Source organism: Peromyscus leucopus, chromosome 8b (assembly GCF_004664715.2).
Source record: "Peromyscus leucopus breed LL Stock chromosome 8b, UCI_PerLeu_2.1, whole genome shotgun sequence".
NCBI classification, from domain to species: domain Eukaryota; kingdom Metazoa; phylum Chordata; class Mammalia; order Rodentia; family Cricetidae; genus Peromyscus; species Peromyscus leucopus.
In genome coordinates, this window is record NC_051086.1 from 14,991,462 (window position 1) to 15,007,094 (window position 15,633).

The 15,633-nt window shown below is 40.3% G+C and overlaps 1 protein-coding gene across 1 annotated transcript; it reads right to left on the reverse strand.

The window, feature by feature from the left end:
• Window positions 1-10,305: 10,305 nt before the first annotated feature.
• Window positions 10,306-15,314, reverse strand: Ccng1 (cyclin G1). The gene is made up of 6 exons (XM_028864291.2): window positions 15,051-15,314; window positions 13,831-14,091; window positions 11,907-12,160; window positions 11,293-11,371; window positions 11,114-11,212; window positions 10,306-10,931 (listed from the first exon to the last, which is right to left on the reverse strand). Exons 2-6 carry the CDS (start codon window positions 14,089-14,091, stop codon window positions 10,740-10,742), a joined length of 885 nt encoding a protein of 294 aa, XP_028720124.1. The 5' UTR covers window positions 15,051-15,314; the 3' UTR covers window positions 10,306-10,739.
• Window positions 15,315-15,633: the final 319 nt, after the last annotated feature.

Genomic DNA, 15,633 nt, shown 5'->3' on the forward strand with positions numbered 1-15,633 from the left:
CTGGTTTTTCGTTGTTGTTGTTGTTGGTGGTGGTTTGTTTTGTTTTGATTCCCAGAAGTATGTTTTCTCAACAATGTGGTCATTCAAGTTAAAAAAAATCAGCCTGGACGTGGCACTGCTGTCTAGTCCTCAGACCTGACGCCGTTCGTGTTGAACTGATCCAGCAGTGTCCTTTAAGTACGAAAGCCCGGCAGTTGGGTCTGGAGCTCACTGCAGTCTGAAACAAGATCCCAATTTTTCCTTGTCTTTTACTGCTTTGCCATTTTTCCACGAGAGAATCTGGCTAGGCAGCCTGGCCTGTAACTCGTGGGGATCCTTCGGCCTCGGTCCCCCAGCTACCATGACTGTGGGCGTGCACCTCTGCCTGCCTTAGCTTCTGTGCTTTAGAAAATCATAGGGACTTTGTCTGTTGATTCTTCAGAATGAGGCTAGTCTGGAATGGTCCCAAATACTGTCTCCTGTCATGAATTAAGAATTCCACCCTATTGCTGATGGTGAGTGATGGTCAGCGAATACTTATTTTTAGGTGTTTTGTGGGAGGGTAGTTTTAAAACACCTCTTGTTTTAACAGAGGTCTAACCAGACCTTTAATTTATTTACTGTTTTATGCAGTGGGTAAAAAGTATTCTCATTACTTTGATGTTAAAAATTGTATAATTTGGCTAGTGAAAAGCAGTCTAGGTGGCTTCTTGTCCTTTGACATATTTCCATCATTATTTGAGCAATTTCTTACTCACCAGACTTAGGCACTTCCTGCCCCACTCTAAGAATCAAAGAATCCAGTTCCCTTTAGGGAATAAATGTTTTTAAAAACAAGATGTGTGTGTTGCAGTGTGTTTACCACACACACGTCAAACCTACACATGCATGTTGGAACCCATGGGTTCACAATATCCCATGGGATTTATTTTAGTTCTCTCTTGGTATATTTAGAACTTACTTTGGTCGTCTGGTTTCCATCACTCTTTCTGTACTTGACAACCTGCTAGAGGCCATCTCCACATGAGCGCCTCCACGTGTGAGGCTGTGCTGAACAGAGTTGTCTTCAATGACCGAGCCCCAGCACTGAACTTCAGCAGCTGGCCTACTGTATGATGCCTTCCATTTTGCTTACATTCCTTACTATCTTTAAGAAGGAATCCTTGGGAGGAAGAGGCTTTCTTTTCTTTAATTTGTTCTCTTTGATATAATACTTTTAAATAATACTTTGAATAAACTTACAGGTAAAATTATCATTTTTTAATGTGTAATTGGGTGGATTTTAGCACATGTATAGATTTGTAAACACCTCCCCATTGACCCTAAAATAATGCAGTTACCTGAGTAGTACTGAAATTTTTTCTTTGTAGTCACACTATTGGTGTTCATCTCTAGAAACCACTGTCTCTGCTTATAGCTCTTCTCTATAATTTTGTTTCTTTTAGAATAAACAATGTAAACAAAATCATATGCAACCTTTTAAAGGTGTTTGCTGAGACAGTTTACATATTATAGGCTCACCCTTACTAAGTATATAATTAAACATGCCCAGAGTACACAGCCATCGGCTTAGTGAATTTTCAAGCAGTTTCATCATCCCAAATAGAAGTCTTGTATACTTCAGTTGTCGTGCTTTGCTGCCCCAGCCAGCTCTTCTGCTGCACAGATCTTGTCGTCCAAGACGTTTCGTATACACGGCACCATAGAATTTGTGGTCTTTGGAAAATTCACCCATGCTTGTTTTATGTCTGAATACTATCCCCTTATATGGCCTTATCATACTGTTAGTCTATTTTTAAGATGTATGTTTAGGTATTTCCCTGTTTTGGTTCTGCTGAATAATGCTGCTATAAATGTTTGTGCTGCTGGTTTTTATGTGCTTACAGTGTTTTCTTACTGTTCTGGCCACTTCTGTTTTAACTTGACTTGAGCTAGAAACATCTTATAAGAGGGAACCTTAATTGAAAAAAAAGCCTTCTTAAGATCTGGCTATAGTCAAGCCATAAAGGCTTTTTTTTTTAAATTAGTGATTAATGGGTGAAGGCCCAGCCCATTGTGACTGGTGCTATCTCCAGGGTCATGGTCCTGGGTGTATAAGAAAGCAGGCTTAGCAAGCCATGGGGAGCAATCCAGTAAGCAACATTGTCCATGGCCTCTGCATCAACTTCTGCCTCCAGGTTCTGGCTGGATTTGAGATCCTACCCTGGCTCCCCTCAGTGAACTATGATTCAGGTTATGTAAGTCAAATAAGCATTTCCTTTACAGATTGCTTTTGGTCATGGTGTTTTGTCATTGCAGTATTAATCATAAGACACTTACATAGTAGAACATTTATGTTATATGCTGTCTTAGGGTTTCTGTTGCTGTGAAGAGATACCATGACCATGGCAACTCTTATAAAGGAAAACATGAAATTGGGTGGCTTACAGTTCACAGGTTCAGTCCATTATCATGGAGGAACATGGCTGCATGCAGGCAGACATGGTACTAGAGAAGGAGCTGAGATTCCTACATCTTGACCTGTAGACAACAGATAGTGGTCTGAGACACTGGGTGTGGCTTGAGCCTGTATGAGACCTCGAAGCCCATCTTCACAGTGGCACTTCCTCCAATAAGATCTCATCTGCTCCAATAAGGCCACATCTCCTAATCGTTCTTTTCCCTTTGGGGGCCATTTTCTTTCAAACTATCACATGTGCCTTAATTTAATCATTTGAAGAACTGCCAGGCTGTTTTCCAAAGCAGCTGCACATTTACTTATGTTGTGTAGGTTGTCAGTTTCTCCACACTGGTGCCTACACTTAGCTGTTCTTAGCTGGCTTTTTGGTCATTTGCTAATCATTCTAGTCATAAGTGACTGGTATCTTTGTGGGTATATATACATATATATGTAGTTATTTATGTTGTACATTTGTCCATTGTATGTAGGGGATGAGTGAGTGGGGAACTGGGGCACTCACGTTACACAGATTTGAATAAACATTTCTTTTGGAACTTGCTCCATAGACCAGACTGGCCTCAAACTCACAGAGAACCACCTGCCTTTACCTCACAAGTGCTGGGACTAAAGACATGGCACCACCGCTCAGCGAGAAAACATTTCTTTATCTTTATGGATGATACACAAATGCTCAATAAACACAAGGATTCTAGCTGTAACTTGCCTTCACAGAAAAGCAAACCCAAAACACAAAGAGGCTATGAGATAATTCAGTGGTAAAAGGACTTTTCACCAAGAGGGGTGACCCAGGTTTGGTCCCTGAGACCTACATGGTGAAAACAGAAAACTGACCTCCTTACACTCTCTGTAACATGCATGCCCCAACCCTGTGTCATGAGTATCACCCAGTTTATATATTTACATTCACTTCAGATTTGTGTTCATTTGGGATACTGATCATTTTTCTTCATCTAGTATATTATCTTCCTCTTGGCTTAATGTGCTAATTCTGTCCTGATAAAACTGTGAACTGTGAAACAGTTCTGTCTAGAAGAGAGCTTTTATTAAAGTCTTGTGAACCTTTTAAAATCTTAACGAGTTTTCCCTTAAAGTTTTTAAAAAGTCGTTTTTTAAAATATCAGAAATTACTCAAATTATGTAATTCACTTCAGTTAAATTTTGGCAGTTCTTTTTTTTTAAAACAATTTTTTTTTCATTTTATGTGTACGAGTATTTTGTCTGTGTGTATGTGTACCACATCTGTATAGTGCTCTACATATATTCTACATGGTGTACCACATATGTAGAGGCCGTAACAGGGTATTGGATACTCTGGAACTAGAGTTGTAGACAGTTGTAAGCTGCCTTGTGGGTGCTGGAAAGCGAACTCAAGTCTTCTGCAAGAGCAGCAAGTTCTCTTAACCACTCACTCTGCCATGTCTCCAGCCCCATAAATTTTGGCAGCCTAGGTGGCTTCTGTGTCTTTTGACATGTGTAATTTGAACTGACTGTAGCCGTACTGGACGGACCGCCAGCTCCCAAATAATGAAACAAAGACTTCTTAGTAAGTGTGAAAGCTCAGCCTTTAGCTTAGGCTTGTTCCCAACTAGCTCTTAAAACTTAAATTAACCCATTTATATAAATCCATGTTCTGTCAAGTGGCTTGTTACCTCTCCTCCATACCATATATCCGCCTCTGCATCTGGATGGCGCATCTCCCTGCTCTCAGATTCTTTCCCTGAGTTCTTCCCTCTCCCTGGAAGTTCCACCTATCCTCTCTGGCCTAGCTATTGGCTGTTTAGCTCTTTATTAAACTAATCAGAAGGTGCCTGAGGCAGGTGAAGTAAAACAGAGGCATCTTCATAGTGGATTAAATATTCCACAACAACTTATTTAATATAACTCTGTAGGTAGGGTTATTCATTGTATCTTCTTTATGCTCCTTTTCCTTTTGTAACTCATTTATTTTGGATGTGCATTCAGACACAATTCCCAGAACTTGTGGACGTCAGAGGACGTCTGTTCTCTCTTCCGCCCGCATGGGTCCTGAGGCTTAAACTCAGGTCATGATGCTTGTCGAGCACCTTTGCTCTCCGAGCCACCTCACCAGCCCTCGATCCCTTTTAATGTCTTCCAGGGTCTGTACTAGTATCTCTTCTCTCTAATACCGGGGTTAATCTAGAGTACCAGCTATTGCTCTTTTCAAAGAACCAGTTTTGGGTTTTGATTTTTCTTTATGTTAATTTGTTTTTAATTTTATCACCCCTTCTTTTCCATAACTTGCTTCTTTCTGCTCACATGGGTTTCACTCAGCCTTCCCACTGCGGTATCTTAAAGTAGAAGCTTTATTGGCTCTCAAGACCGTCATAGTCAATAGTGCAGTGACTGTAATTCGCTGTTCAAGTACTGATTTAACGCATTCCACACATGGTGCTACTTCATTTTCACTGCGTTTAAAATGCTTTCTATTTTGAGGCTTATCCTTAGAACCACAAATTGTTTGGAAGTCTGCAGTTTCATTTTTAAGTTCTTAGAATTTTGCCTGTTACTCTACTTTTTTTCTGCACACATGCTTTGTATGCTTTCAGTTTTTTTAGTCTTTAAGATCCCAGGATATTGAAATCTTCCCAGGGGCCTGCCCTGAGAAGATTTCTTCCAGAGTCCTGGGGAAGAGACTATGGCTGGCATGGGGGTATTCAGAGGGAAAAGAATCTGTACACCATGCTCTTTCATCTGTTCACTCTATTTTTCTAAGACAAAATTCTATCTACACAGCTTCAGTTCCGCACTCACACACAGCTCCTCTCTGTCCCTTTTGCTGCTCCCTCATAGTCTTAGTAATAACTAAGGTCTTATGCACTCGACCTCATCCTTGTCCTCCATTTCTTCATCCGCCATCTTTCCTTCCTCTCCTACTCTCTTGACTCAAATCTACCTACAATCTGCAAAAACTTTTCCTTGCTGCTCTTTCCTTGGCCAGCCAAGTCAGGAATTCTGCCCCAGTCTTCACCTGGTTGTGCAAAAACCCCTTTTGTCCTGAGTCAGTAGCTCTGCAATGCCATTAGGCCTGAAGGAAAGGGATGGTATGAGTTTCATTTGCACAAGAAACAAAGCTATGCATTTATACATCTGTCTGTCCCCAGGAGACAGGCATTGTCTCTGTAGGGGTGTTACCTAGCTCAGATGAGTACACAAGAATATTGATAGCAAGAAACAGCTGATATATTAAAAGCCGAATAACATCAAATATTCATTGATATTTGACTTCTCCTCTAGAAGGATTCCTTGATTCTTCAAGGTATAGCTTTATCATATACAGCTGAATCTCTATTTCATCTTCTGGTGGCCTGCAGCACAAGGTCCAGTCTGTCTTGAGGAATGTTCCTTACTCACCTGAGAAGGTTCACATGCTGTTTTAGGATGTAGTGCTTAGTCAATTAGTCATTTACTAGTATTCAGCTTTATATCACCACTAATTTTCTAGTGGTTCCATGGATTTCCAAAAGTAATGTCTAGTTTTCCAACTATAGTTGAAGATTTCTCCTCTCATTGCTGGGCATTTGTCTCATATAGTTTTGATATATTTAGTGATTCTTTGGTTGTGAACTATCCTCCTTCAGCAGTTTTGATTGCTCCCAAGTCTATTTATTGAACTAAAGGAAAAAAAAATCATCTCATTTGGTTTTGGATTAGGAAAATTATAAGTTTCACATTTAAGGCTATATAAAACTTGGCACATTTTTGCTAGGTTGTTTTGTAATGGCACATTTGATAAAAGCCATTTTGTTATTATAAAAGAGGGAAAGTCCTATATTATTCTATCATGGTAGTACACAGAATATGATTTGGATTATGGGGATTATACAGTTTCACAAGAGTTAATTCTTCACTTTGGGACAGAATATGAGAATCCTAAGAGCAAAAGGCTCTGGAGTCAGAAGCTCCTGAATTTTAATGTAACCCCCTAAAACCATGTATGTAGATGTAACCGTCTTATTAAATAAGAAACACAGAGCCAAATACAGAGTTAAAAACCCAAGAGGTCAGAGCAGTAGCTGACAGCTGAGACTTAAAACCGCCTTTCTTACCCTTTGCTGCAGCTATTGTCCTTCCCCTCAGAAAGAAACCTACTTCCTGTGTATCTGTCTTTTTATTGACTTTCGGTTCTGCCTTCTCATTGGTTGTAAACCCAACCACATGACCTCCTCCTCACTGCCTGTCTATAAAGACCTCCAGGTCTTCTATGGTTGGTATTGAGATTAAAGGCGTGTGTCTCCATGCTGGCTGTATCCTTGAACACACAGAGATCTGTCTATCATGTGATCTGGATTAAAGGTGTGTGCCACCACCACCTGGCTTCTGCTATGGCTTGCTATTAGCTCTGACCTGCAGGCAACTTTATTTACTAACATACAAATAAAATCACATCTCAGTACAAATAAAATATCACCATACATGTATGTGCTGGGTACAAATCACTTGACTTTTTGTGTTTCCAATGCATTTGTTAACTGTTACCTTCATTCAGTTCAGGACTTACATGAGGTGAGTTATAGTAATACCAAAGACTCACTATCTTATATTTGGGAATACACAAAAGTTCAGGTACTTGGAAAGGGGAGCTAATGTGATTTCCTCACAATGCCCACTTTATAACTCTAAGTGCTGAGTCCATTAACTTTTTATCTTGGAAAAGGAAAGCGTTCATGAGGCCCCACCCATCCCTAAGGGACTGTTGACAGTGGTGACTAGGGGGAGGGGTGTGTCTTATTTAGGGTTTCTATTGCTGTGATAAACACCATGACCAAAGGCAAATTGTGGAGGAAAGGGTTTGTTTTGCTTACACTTCCACATCACAGTCCATCAAAGAAGGGAGTCAGGGCATGCTCTTCTCAGACATTCTCTTGTAAGCAATGAGCGTGGGTGTACACACACACACACACACACACACACACACACACACACACACACACACGGGAAGTAGTAAGGGATTTTACCAGGAAGAGGGGATGCAAAGAGTGTAATGGGAATGGTGTGAAAGTGACTGAAATTCATTATATTACATGTATGACTGTCAAAGAATAAAACATTTTCAAATATGGAGTTCAAAATTAAGTTTCTCTTCAATAACAATTACCACTTGATCCAAGCAGGTTAACATAATAGCATCAGTAGCACCCACCATGCTTGGATATTATTTAATTAGGTAAAATGGTTTGTTTAAAACCTCAGGTGGGTGGGATCTAAGGGTAAATTTTTATGGTGAATAATATCCACAGCAGTGGTGTATCTAGATTAAAAATGATTAACAATAATGCATAAATACAGCTTTTTAGTATACATTTAACAAACATACTTAGTGTGTGTGTGTATGTGTGTGTGTGTTTAAATTAGAAAGTAATTAGACAGGCGGTAGCACGAGCCTTTAATCCTTTAATCCAAGCACTCAGGAAGCAGGGGCAGGTGGATCTCTGAGTTCAAGACTAGCCTGTCTACAGAGTTCCAGGACAGCTGAGGCTACATAGAGAAACCCTGTCTTGAAAAACCACAAAAAAAAAAAAAAAAAAAAGAGAGAGAGAGAGAGAGAAAGAAAAAGAAACCAGGTGATAGTGGAACTGTATTTTTTGAGATAGGGTCTCACCATGTAGCCTTGGCTGGCATTGAACTTCTGGAGATCCACCAGTCTCAGCCTTCTCAGTGCTGGAATTAAAGGCATGTGCCACCATGCCCAGCTTGATAGCTACACTCTTAAAATAAATTTTCTTTCTGCTTCTTCTTTTTTTTTTTTTTTTTTTTTTCTTTTTCCAGAGCTGAGGACCGAACCCAGGGCCTTGAGCTTGCTAGGCAAGCACTCTACCACTGAGCTAAATCCCCAACCCCTTCTTTCTGCTTCTGTGCATCTTACTTTAGTAAAATTAATAAACAATATAAAGAAAGCTTACTGTATAATATTGCTAAAGTACTCCACAAAAGAAACAAACACCCAGGGAAGGACTGCATTTCAACAACTTTATTGAAAGGTATATTCCTTAGTCAAAACATAATGGTAGTTGGTTAGTTTACTTCAGTCCACTCAAAATCAACATTGTTTTTCAAATGGAGGCACATCAGCCTTCAGAAAGAACTGAAAAGTTATCCATGAAACATGGTTCACAAAGGTTAAGGATGAAATACTCCTGCTCTTTGGTTTATTTTTCAGTAGTCATTATCCATTACATGTCAAAATGGTTACAGCCACTCTGGGTGGACTCAGGATGCACAGTGCACTGAGGAGCAGCCTACAGTTTAACAGTGGAGATGATACAATCAAGGCCAGCACTGAGAATCTGAACACAACCTCGGCGGTCTTATGGAGTGCCTCCTTACTTCCCTTAAGACACAGCAGAAGTTTTGCAAATTACTCTTTCTTTTAAAACAAAATACATTAGAAGCAGAGGCAGTTTTATAAAAACTGTCTGTGGTTAAAAAAAAAAAAACTTTTGGAGTGCTTTATCAAGACTGAACTAATTTCAGTGCAATAAATACATTTTCAGAGTGATCATTCATCCAGTTATTAATACAGTAGAAACAAATTTTTTTCAAATGGGACTAGATTGAAGCAGCAATTCTCTAGAATTGTTCTTTTATTATGGATACAAACAACCTATTCTCTAAAAGAAATATTAAATTTTCAAAACTTGTGAGATCTGCTTTATATAAAACACCCACAAGTTTAAATGTAATTCTCATATAGCAATAAAAATCCCATCTCTAAATTAGCTATTACTTGGTTATGGGTGCCAAGAAACCATTTACTGCTTAAATTACCCCTTTATAATACCTTAAAAGTGCATTTGTGAAATGTTGGTTTTGATGTAAACCTCGTAATTTAAATTTTGAGATTTAAATTAAATAGTTTACCATTTTCAATACCACCTAAATATATATTGATCCAATCTAGGAAGTTAGATCAATGTTAAAATGAAGGTTCACAGTTTTACTTCACATTTATATCTTTAGCCTTGATTTGAATGTTTCACGGGTGAATTCAAATCTAAGCATAGCTCTACCAAACCTGGAATCAGTTTTCCCAACACTGAGACCATTCTGCTAACGTGCGGATGTGCTGAGGTTTCATAGCTTAAATTCTGTACCATAGGAAACTCATGGTCAGAGTGGCAGAGATAGACTTCAGGAAAACGTTGTTGTTGTTGTTGCTACCGCAATCCTACTGCCTAAGCAAACAACAAACCCAATTTAACCGAAATCTGCCTACGTACCTGGAGCTACTAAAGGTGAACTGATTTTATCTAAAATGCATGATCATATATGTACTGTGTTGCGATTGCAGGGTGCGGGGGAGAATGTGCATATGTTATGGAAGTTTGCTCTCTCCTTCCATCGTGTGGTTCCTAGGGAATGAAGTCAGGTTGTTAGGCTTGGGGCACCGTTACCTGCTGAACCATCTTTCCAGCAACATTTACTTTTTTTTTCTTTTTTTGGTGTTTTTTGAGACAGGGTCTCTCTATTATATAGGTCTCTAGTTGTCCTGGAACTCACTGTGTAGATCAGGCTGGCCTCAAACTCACGGAGATCCATCTTCCACCTACCCCTGCCTCCTGAGTGCTGGGATTAAAGGTGTGCACCACAATGCCTGGCAACATTTAGCTTTAATCATAAAAAAGATAAATCTTTGCTATGATTAAGAAATTTAGATGGCAAAAATGTATATGTATTGGGGACTAAGTTTATATTTTTAAGCATATAATTACTTTGTAATGGACCAACTGCTTAGAGATAAAATACTAAATATAGAATTGAGACACCTCAGCAATTTCCAGAAACCTAATGTGGAGACTCTCTGCCCTATATCACTTTGTAAGTACATCACCCAAGTGCATACTATGTTTTCTATGTTTTCTTAATCAACAAAAGGACTTGAATTTGTTCATATGTGGGTCAAACTTTTTGTTTCATCCTTCTGCTTGGGTTTAAGTAACTTTAAATAAGCTACAGTGAGGTGATATGTAATTTAAAAAATATTATTTCATTAACTGCTTTTATAAATTCAGGTTTGGAGGATTCTCTTTCCTAAGCTAATAATTTGACAAAAGTGTTAACATATAGAGGTTTGCTAAGTCCTTTCTCTTGAGACTGCTGTGCATTGACATGGTAAATGCCTTCCAATATTCACTAACTAGATCAACAGTCATTTTTCCCTTTACTATTTTAATCCCATATTGTTTATATTGAAGATAGTATTTCAATTCTTCAGTTGTAAAAGAAAATTATCACACTGGAAAATTTTCTGTATAGAGAGGATAACAACCAGATTTGCCAGCTAAGAAGCTGTTTCCGGGATTGTTGGGAGGTGCGTTATTCTGTAGTAACTGTGCCTCAGTTGCCGGGCAGTGCGTCCAGACACGATCCACTTCAACTTCTGAACGTTTGGCTTGGAACACTTGTTTGATGAATACTCAGTTAAACACTTGGATACAAGCTCTTGCCAAAAGGTCAAATCTCGGCCATTTATCTGTACATAAATAAAAAGAATTATTAAGAGTCCCACTGTATTTACAGTAATAGATGTAATCCCATTAACGTGTTTTCTCATCCAAAAAGAACCAGGGGAGGACCACTTAAGCTTCCCATCAATACATGGCATCTTACTTTGCTTTAAGAGTACAGTGGCTTGATGCTACAACCTTGACATACCTTGGAATGTTTCTGAATACATTCGATTCCTTCTGTTAACTCTACATACTTCAGTGCTTGGATCTCCAAAGCAATGATAGACAATGCCAGCACAGAAGGCTGAAAAAGATAAATATAAAGTAAATGTCAACCATAAAAATAGGTCTCTGTAACTATACTTAATCTTATAAAATATTTACCTTTGCCTTAGAAAATATGATCCTGCAGTGGCATGCCTTAAGTTGGGCTTCTAGTCTTTCAAAATTAAGATCGTTCCTCCTTTAAAAAGAAAATGGGATTGATTTTATGTAGACAAAATTATATCTAGTTGGCAGACAGTTTTAGAAATGTATTAAGGTCAGTTTTAAAAATGAAACTCATATACACTTATAGAAAATTATTTGCAGAAAAGGAATTTCTCTTCTATTAGTGAACGAAACTTCTTAAGCACGAGTTTTAAATTATTCTGGTAAAAAAAATCATTAAGGGAACAGTAGTATACCACAAATATGATTATATATTTCAATAAAAATTTCTACATCTTCTAAATATCTCTCTAAAATTTGTGTGAGATGTTTATTTCCTGGTTCTATGAAATTGAAGTGTCCTTTAATCTTAAGAAAGGGCCTTTAATAAACTATCGACAGCTGTCTTTTCACTTCTGTTAGGCAGCAAAGTCCAAGGGACCACAGGTGCCATACACTTATTTTGATAATTTTGATAATAATTCTATGAGGATACCAAATGTATGTAACAGCCAAACAGTACCCTTTTGATTTCCAAACCTGTTTTGTTCAAAACCAAGTTCACATACCTTTCAAATGGCAAGTTCTCTTGAATGAGTGAGTAATAGAGTTGCAGAAATTGAAAGGCAGTAGTAGCTTTGACTTTCCAACATACTTTCTCCAACACAATCTTTTCCATTCTCATCAAGTCGGAAACCGTGAACCTATACTGACTTATTCGGATCAAATCAGTAGCCAATGGGACATTCCTTTCCTCTTCTATCGATTTGACAGCCAAATAAAAGCAGCTCAGTCCAACACACCCAAGATGCTTTGCCTGTACCTACAAACACAAACATCAGCAGTGTATCTTTACCATTACTCAATAAATAGAACCCAAAGGGGAATCTAGGACTCAGAGCCACCATTATGAAAGTGTATCTGCAACACATACCTTAGCTACAAGGGTTTTAACATCTACCCTACTTGGACAGCAGCCTGTCAGTCTTATATGCCCTACTTGAAATCAATGACTTAGTAGATAGGGTAGAGAGCTTCAGTCTTAACAGTTTAATTTGAAAGCCACACAAGTATTTCGTCAGTTATTGGGGATCCTCCTTCAGAAAATGCTTCCTTTCCTATTGCATGCAAATGGAAGCTGCACATGCCAATTGGCTAAAGGAATTAGAATTTTTACATATGGGTAGTGATTAAGAAATACATCCTGGGGCTGGAGAGATGGCTCAATGGTTAAGAGCACTGTCTGCTCTTCCAGAGGTCCTGAGTTCAGTTCCCAGCATCCACATGGTGGCTCACAACCATCCATAATTCGATCTGGTGCCCTCTTCTGGCCTGTAAGCATTCATGTAGACAGAATACTGTATACATAACAAATAAATAAAAATATTAAAAAAATACATCCTCATTCTTAACCACAACCTAACACTCTGACTTTAACAAACATCTTTAAATCTATGAACATGTGTAGATGAATGGAAATATTCAGTCCATCAAGAAAGGTTTTGATAGGGCTAGTGAGATGGCTCAGTGACCTGAGTTCAATCCCCAGAACCTAAAGCCTGCAGTGTCCTCACCTCCACACAGGATGTAGCATGAGTGTGCCCATACACACGCAAATATATAAAATATGTAAAGTAGTTTTTAGAAAGATTTCTAGTTTTTTTTAAAAATTTTATTTTTTGAAATGGTCACACTGTGTAAACCAGGCTGGCCTCAAACTAAAAAAGATCTACCTGTCTCTGGCTTCCAAGTGCTAGGATTAATGGTGTGCACCATTATGCCAGGCCTTTCATTTTTTGCTATTATTACTGTGTGTGTGTGTGTGTGTGAGAGAGAGAGAGAGAGAGAGAGAGGAGAGAGAGAGAGAGAGAGAGAGAGAGAGAGGAGAGAGAGAGAGGAGAGAGAGGTGGATGTGAGGACAGGTGTGTGCCATGGCACATGTGTGAGGTCAGAGAACAACTTTTGGGAGTTGGTTCCCTCTTTTCACCGAGTGTTCCAGGGATAGGACTCAGATTTGACTATCTGAGGCGTGTGCAGCAGGTGCTTTTACCTGGTGAACCGTTTTGCTGGCTCAAGGAAGGTTTTTAAATACAGCCAGATTTCCTACTGGAGTACGACAATTGTTTGATGTTAGAAAATTTTTCTCTTTCCTAGTAAGTGATGTATTACTACTCTTGATTATGAGAAAGAAGCATTACCACAACATTTGAACATGGCTTTTGAATACCAGTTCTAAACCAGCAATTTGACAGCTTTTTTTTTTTTTTTTTGGTATTGATTTTAATGTGCATCCATGTGTATATGGGTGGTGTTTGCACCAGAACGGGGCATCAGATCCCAGCTGCCCACCTGGGTGCTTGGAACTGAACTCAGGTCCTCTGGAAGACCAGCAAGCACTTCTAACCCCTGAGCCATCTCTGGCCCTCTGCAATTTGATCTCTTAAACACACGCTGAGCAAAATTAAGAAATGGGATATTGTAGCTTAAACATACCTTCATTTTAGACAAGAATCTGTCCAGTAAATTCACAGCTAGGGAAAATGTCTCCGTGTCGAAGCCAAAGAACTGGGTTAGACTGAGTAGGTCTTTCACTTCAAAGTCCCTGAGTCTTGCAGTCATTCTAAGGCCATTATCATGTGCCGACTCAATTAGTTTCAAGCCGCAGACCTTTGGCTGACATCTAGACTCCTGTTCCAACAGGGTGTTCAGCTGGTGTAGCAGTTTCTGAGAGTCAGTTGTCAGTACCTCTATCATCTAAATATAGAACAAACCCAGAAAAGAGTGTAAGAGCCCCTTCCTGCCTGGCCATCTTTGTATTGTGCCAAGACGTGCTTTATAAAACATGATTCCCCCACCTCCATCCACTAAGTCAAAGACACTACAAAGGGCTGTAAGTTAATTTTTACCTTCTCCCAGTTGGTCACATTTCTAAAATGTGAGTTTGTACAGGACATAAACTATGGCATAAAAAAAAAAAAAAAAACCTTTTCCCAGCTTCAGGAAAGACTTATTCATTGCCAGTACATAGCCACAAACAGTTACTACTGCCACACAAGACACCCAAACCAAACCAAAAAGTCAAAATGACAGTACACACATACTCTGAAGTATATATTAACAATGTGAACCTTCTTAGTTCCTTATCTGTGAAGTTGAAATAAGATTATTACCTAAGTTCATAGATTGTGTGAGTTAAACGGAATCACACAAACCGCTTAGCACATAGATTGGTGCTTAATTATTGCCAGATAATGAGCTTATTTCTATATCTCTGAAATGAGGATAACAACATCTGTTTCTTGGAACGGCCGTGAATAACACACGATATGACTCAATGTGGCGCGGTGCTTAGCACACAGTGCTCTTAATAGCTTAACGTCATTTAAAGACCCAAAGAAAAAGTTAGCTGAAGCTGGGAGTCGCATTGGTGTTAAGTATGCATAACACTTCCCCTAAGTCCCGGTCACAAGCTAAGTCCTGGATACAGAGGATACCCCTTCTCTTGTCAATTTAAAGACACAACAGAGGAGGTGAAAGTCGTCCTGGCAAGGAACCGCTAACTCAGTTCAGGGGTGCAAGTTGGGACTGGGAGGCATGACACAGGAACATCCCAGGACGACGGCTCCGGTTGCGCCTTTCCAGGAGCAGACTAGCCCGGGCTTGCGCTCCGGAGCGCAGGGGGTCCCCGAGGTCCACCCCTAGTCCCCTCTCACCTTGACAGCCACAGCTCCTCCGCGGTGGTCACCACCCTCCCCGGGCCTGCTCTCAGCTCGCCCTACGTCCCCGATCCGAGAGGCCGACGAGGGGAACGGACTCGCGGGCGGGCAAGCGAGCAGAGGCCCGGGGAGGGACGGGCGTCCCGGGTAGCGGGTCCCGCAGCGCCCTAAATTGGCGCGGCGTTCCCGGGGGTCAGCGCGCAGCGAAAGAGCGGTGCCCGGCAGCTGGGAGACAGGCCGGGGACCGGGCTGGCTCGCGGGGGCGCGTCTTAGCCGCTGATTGGTGTGATCCTTTTGATGGATGGCTTCCGAGAAAGCTCGGCCAATCAGCGCACACTTGCCATTGTCCAGACTCCAATTCTCCGCCCCCTCGGTGCCACGCCCGGATCTCTCAGCCTCTCTCATTGGAGCATTTCCGTTCTTCTCTGAGCTGCGGAACTGAACACACGGTGCCAGGGCTTGCCCGGGCAGGTCAGGCAGCTAGTAGCCAGAGTGGCCTGGGGAGCTTTCCCGAATGTGCTGGGAGGGTTTTCGTTTGTGTGTGCTCTGCAGTTCAGCAGTTGTGTAGTGGTTCAGCCCC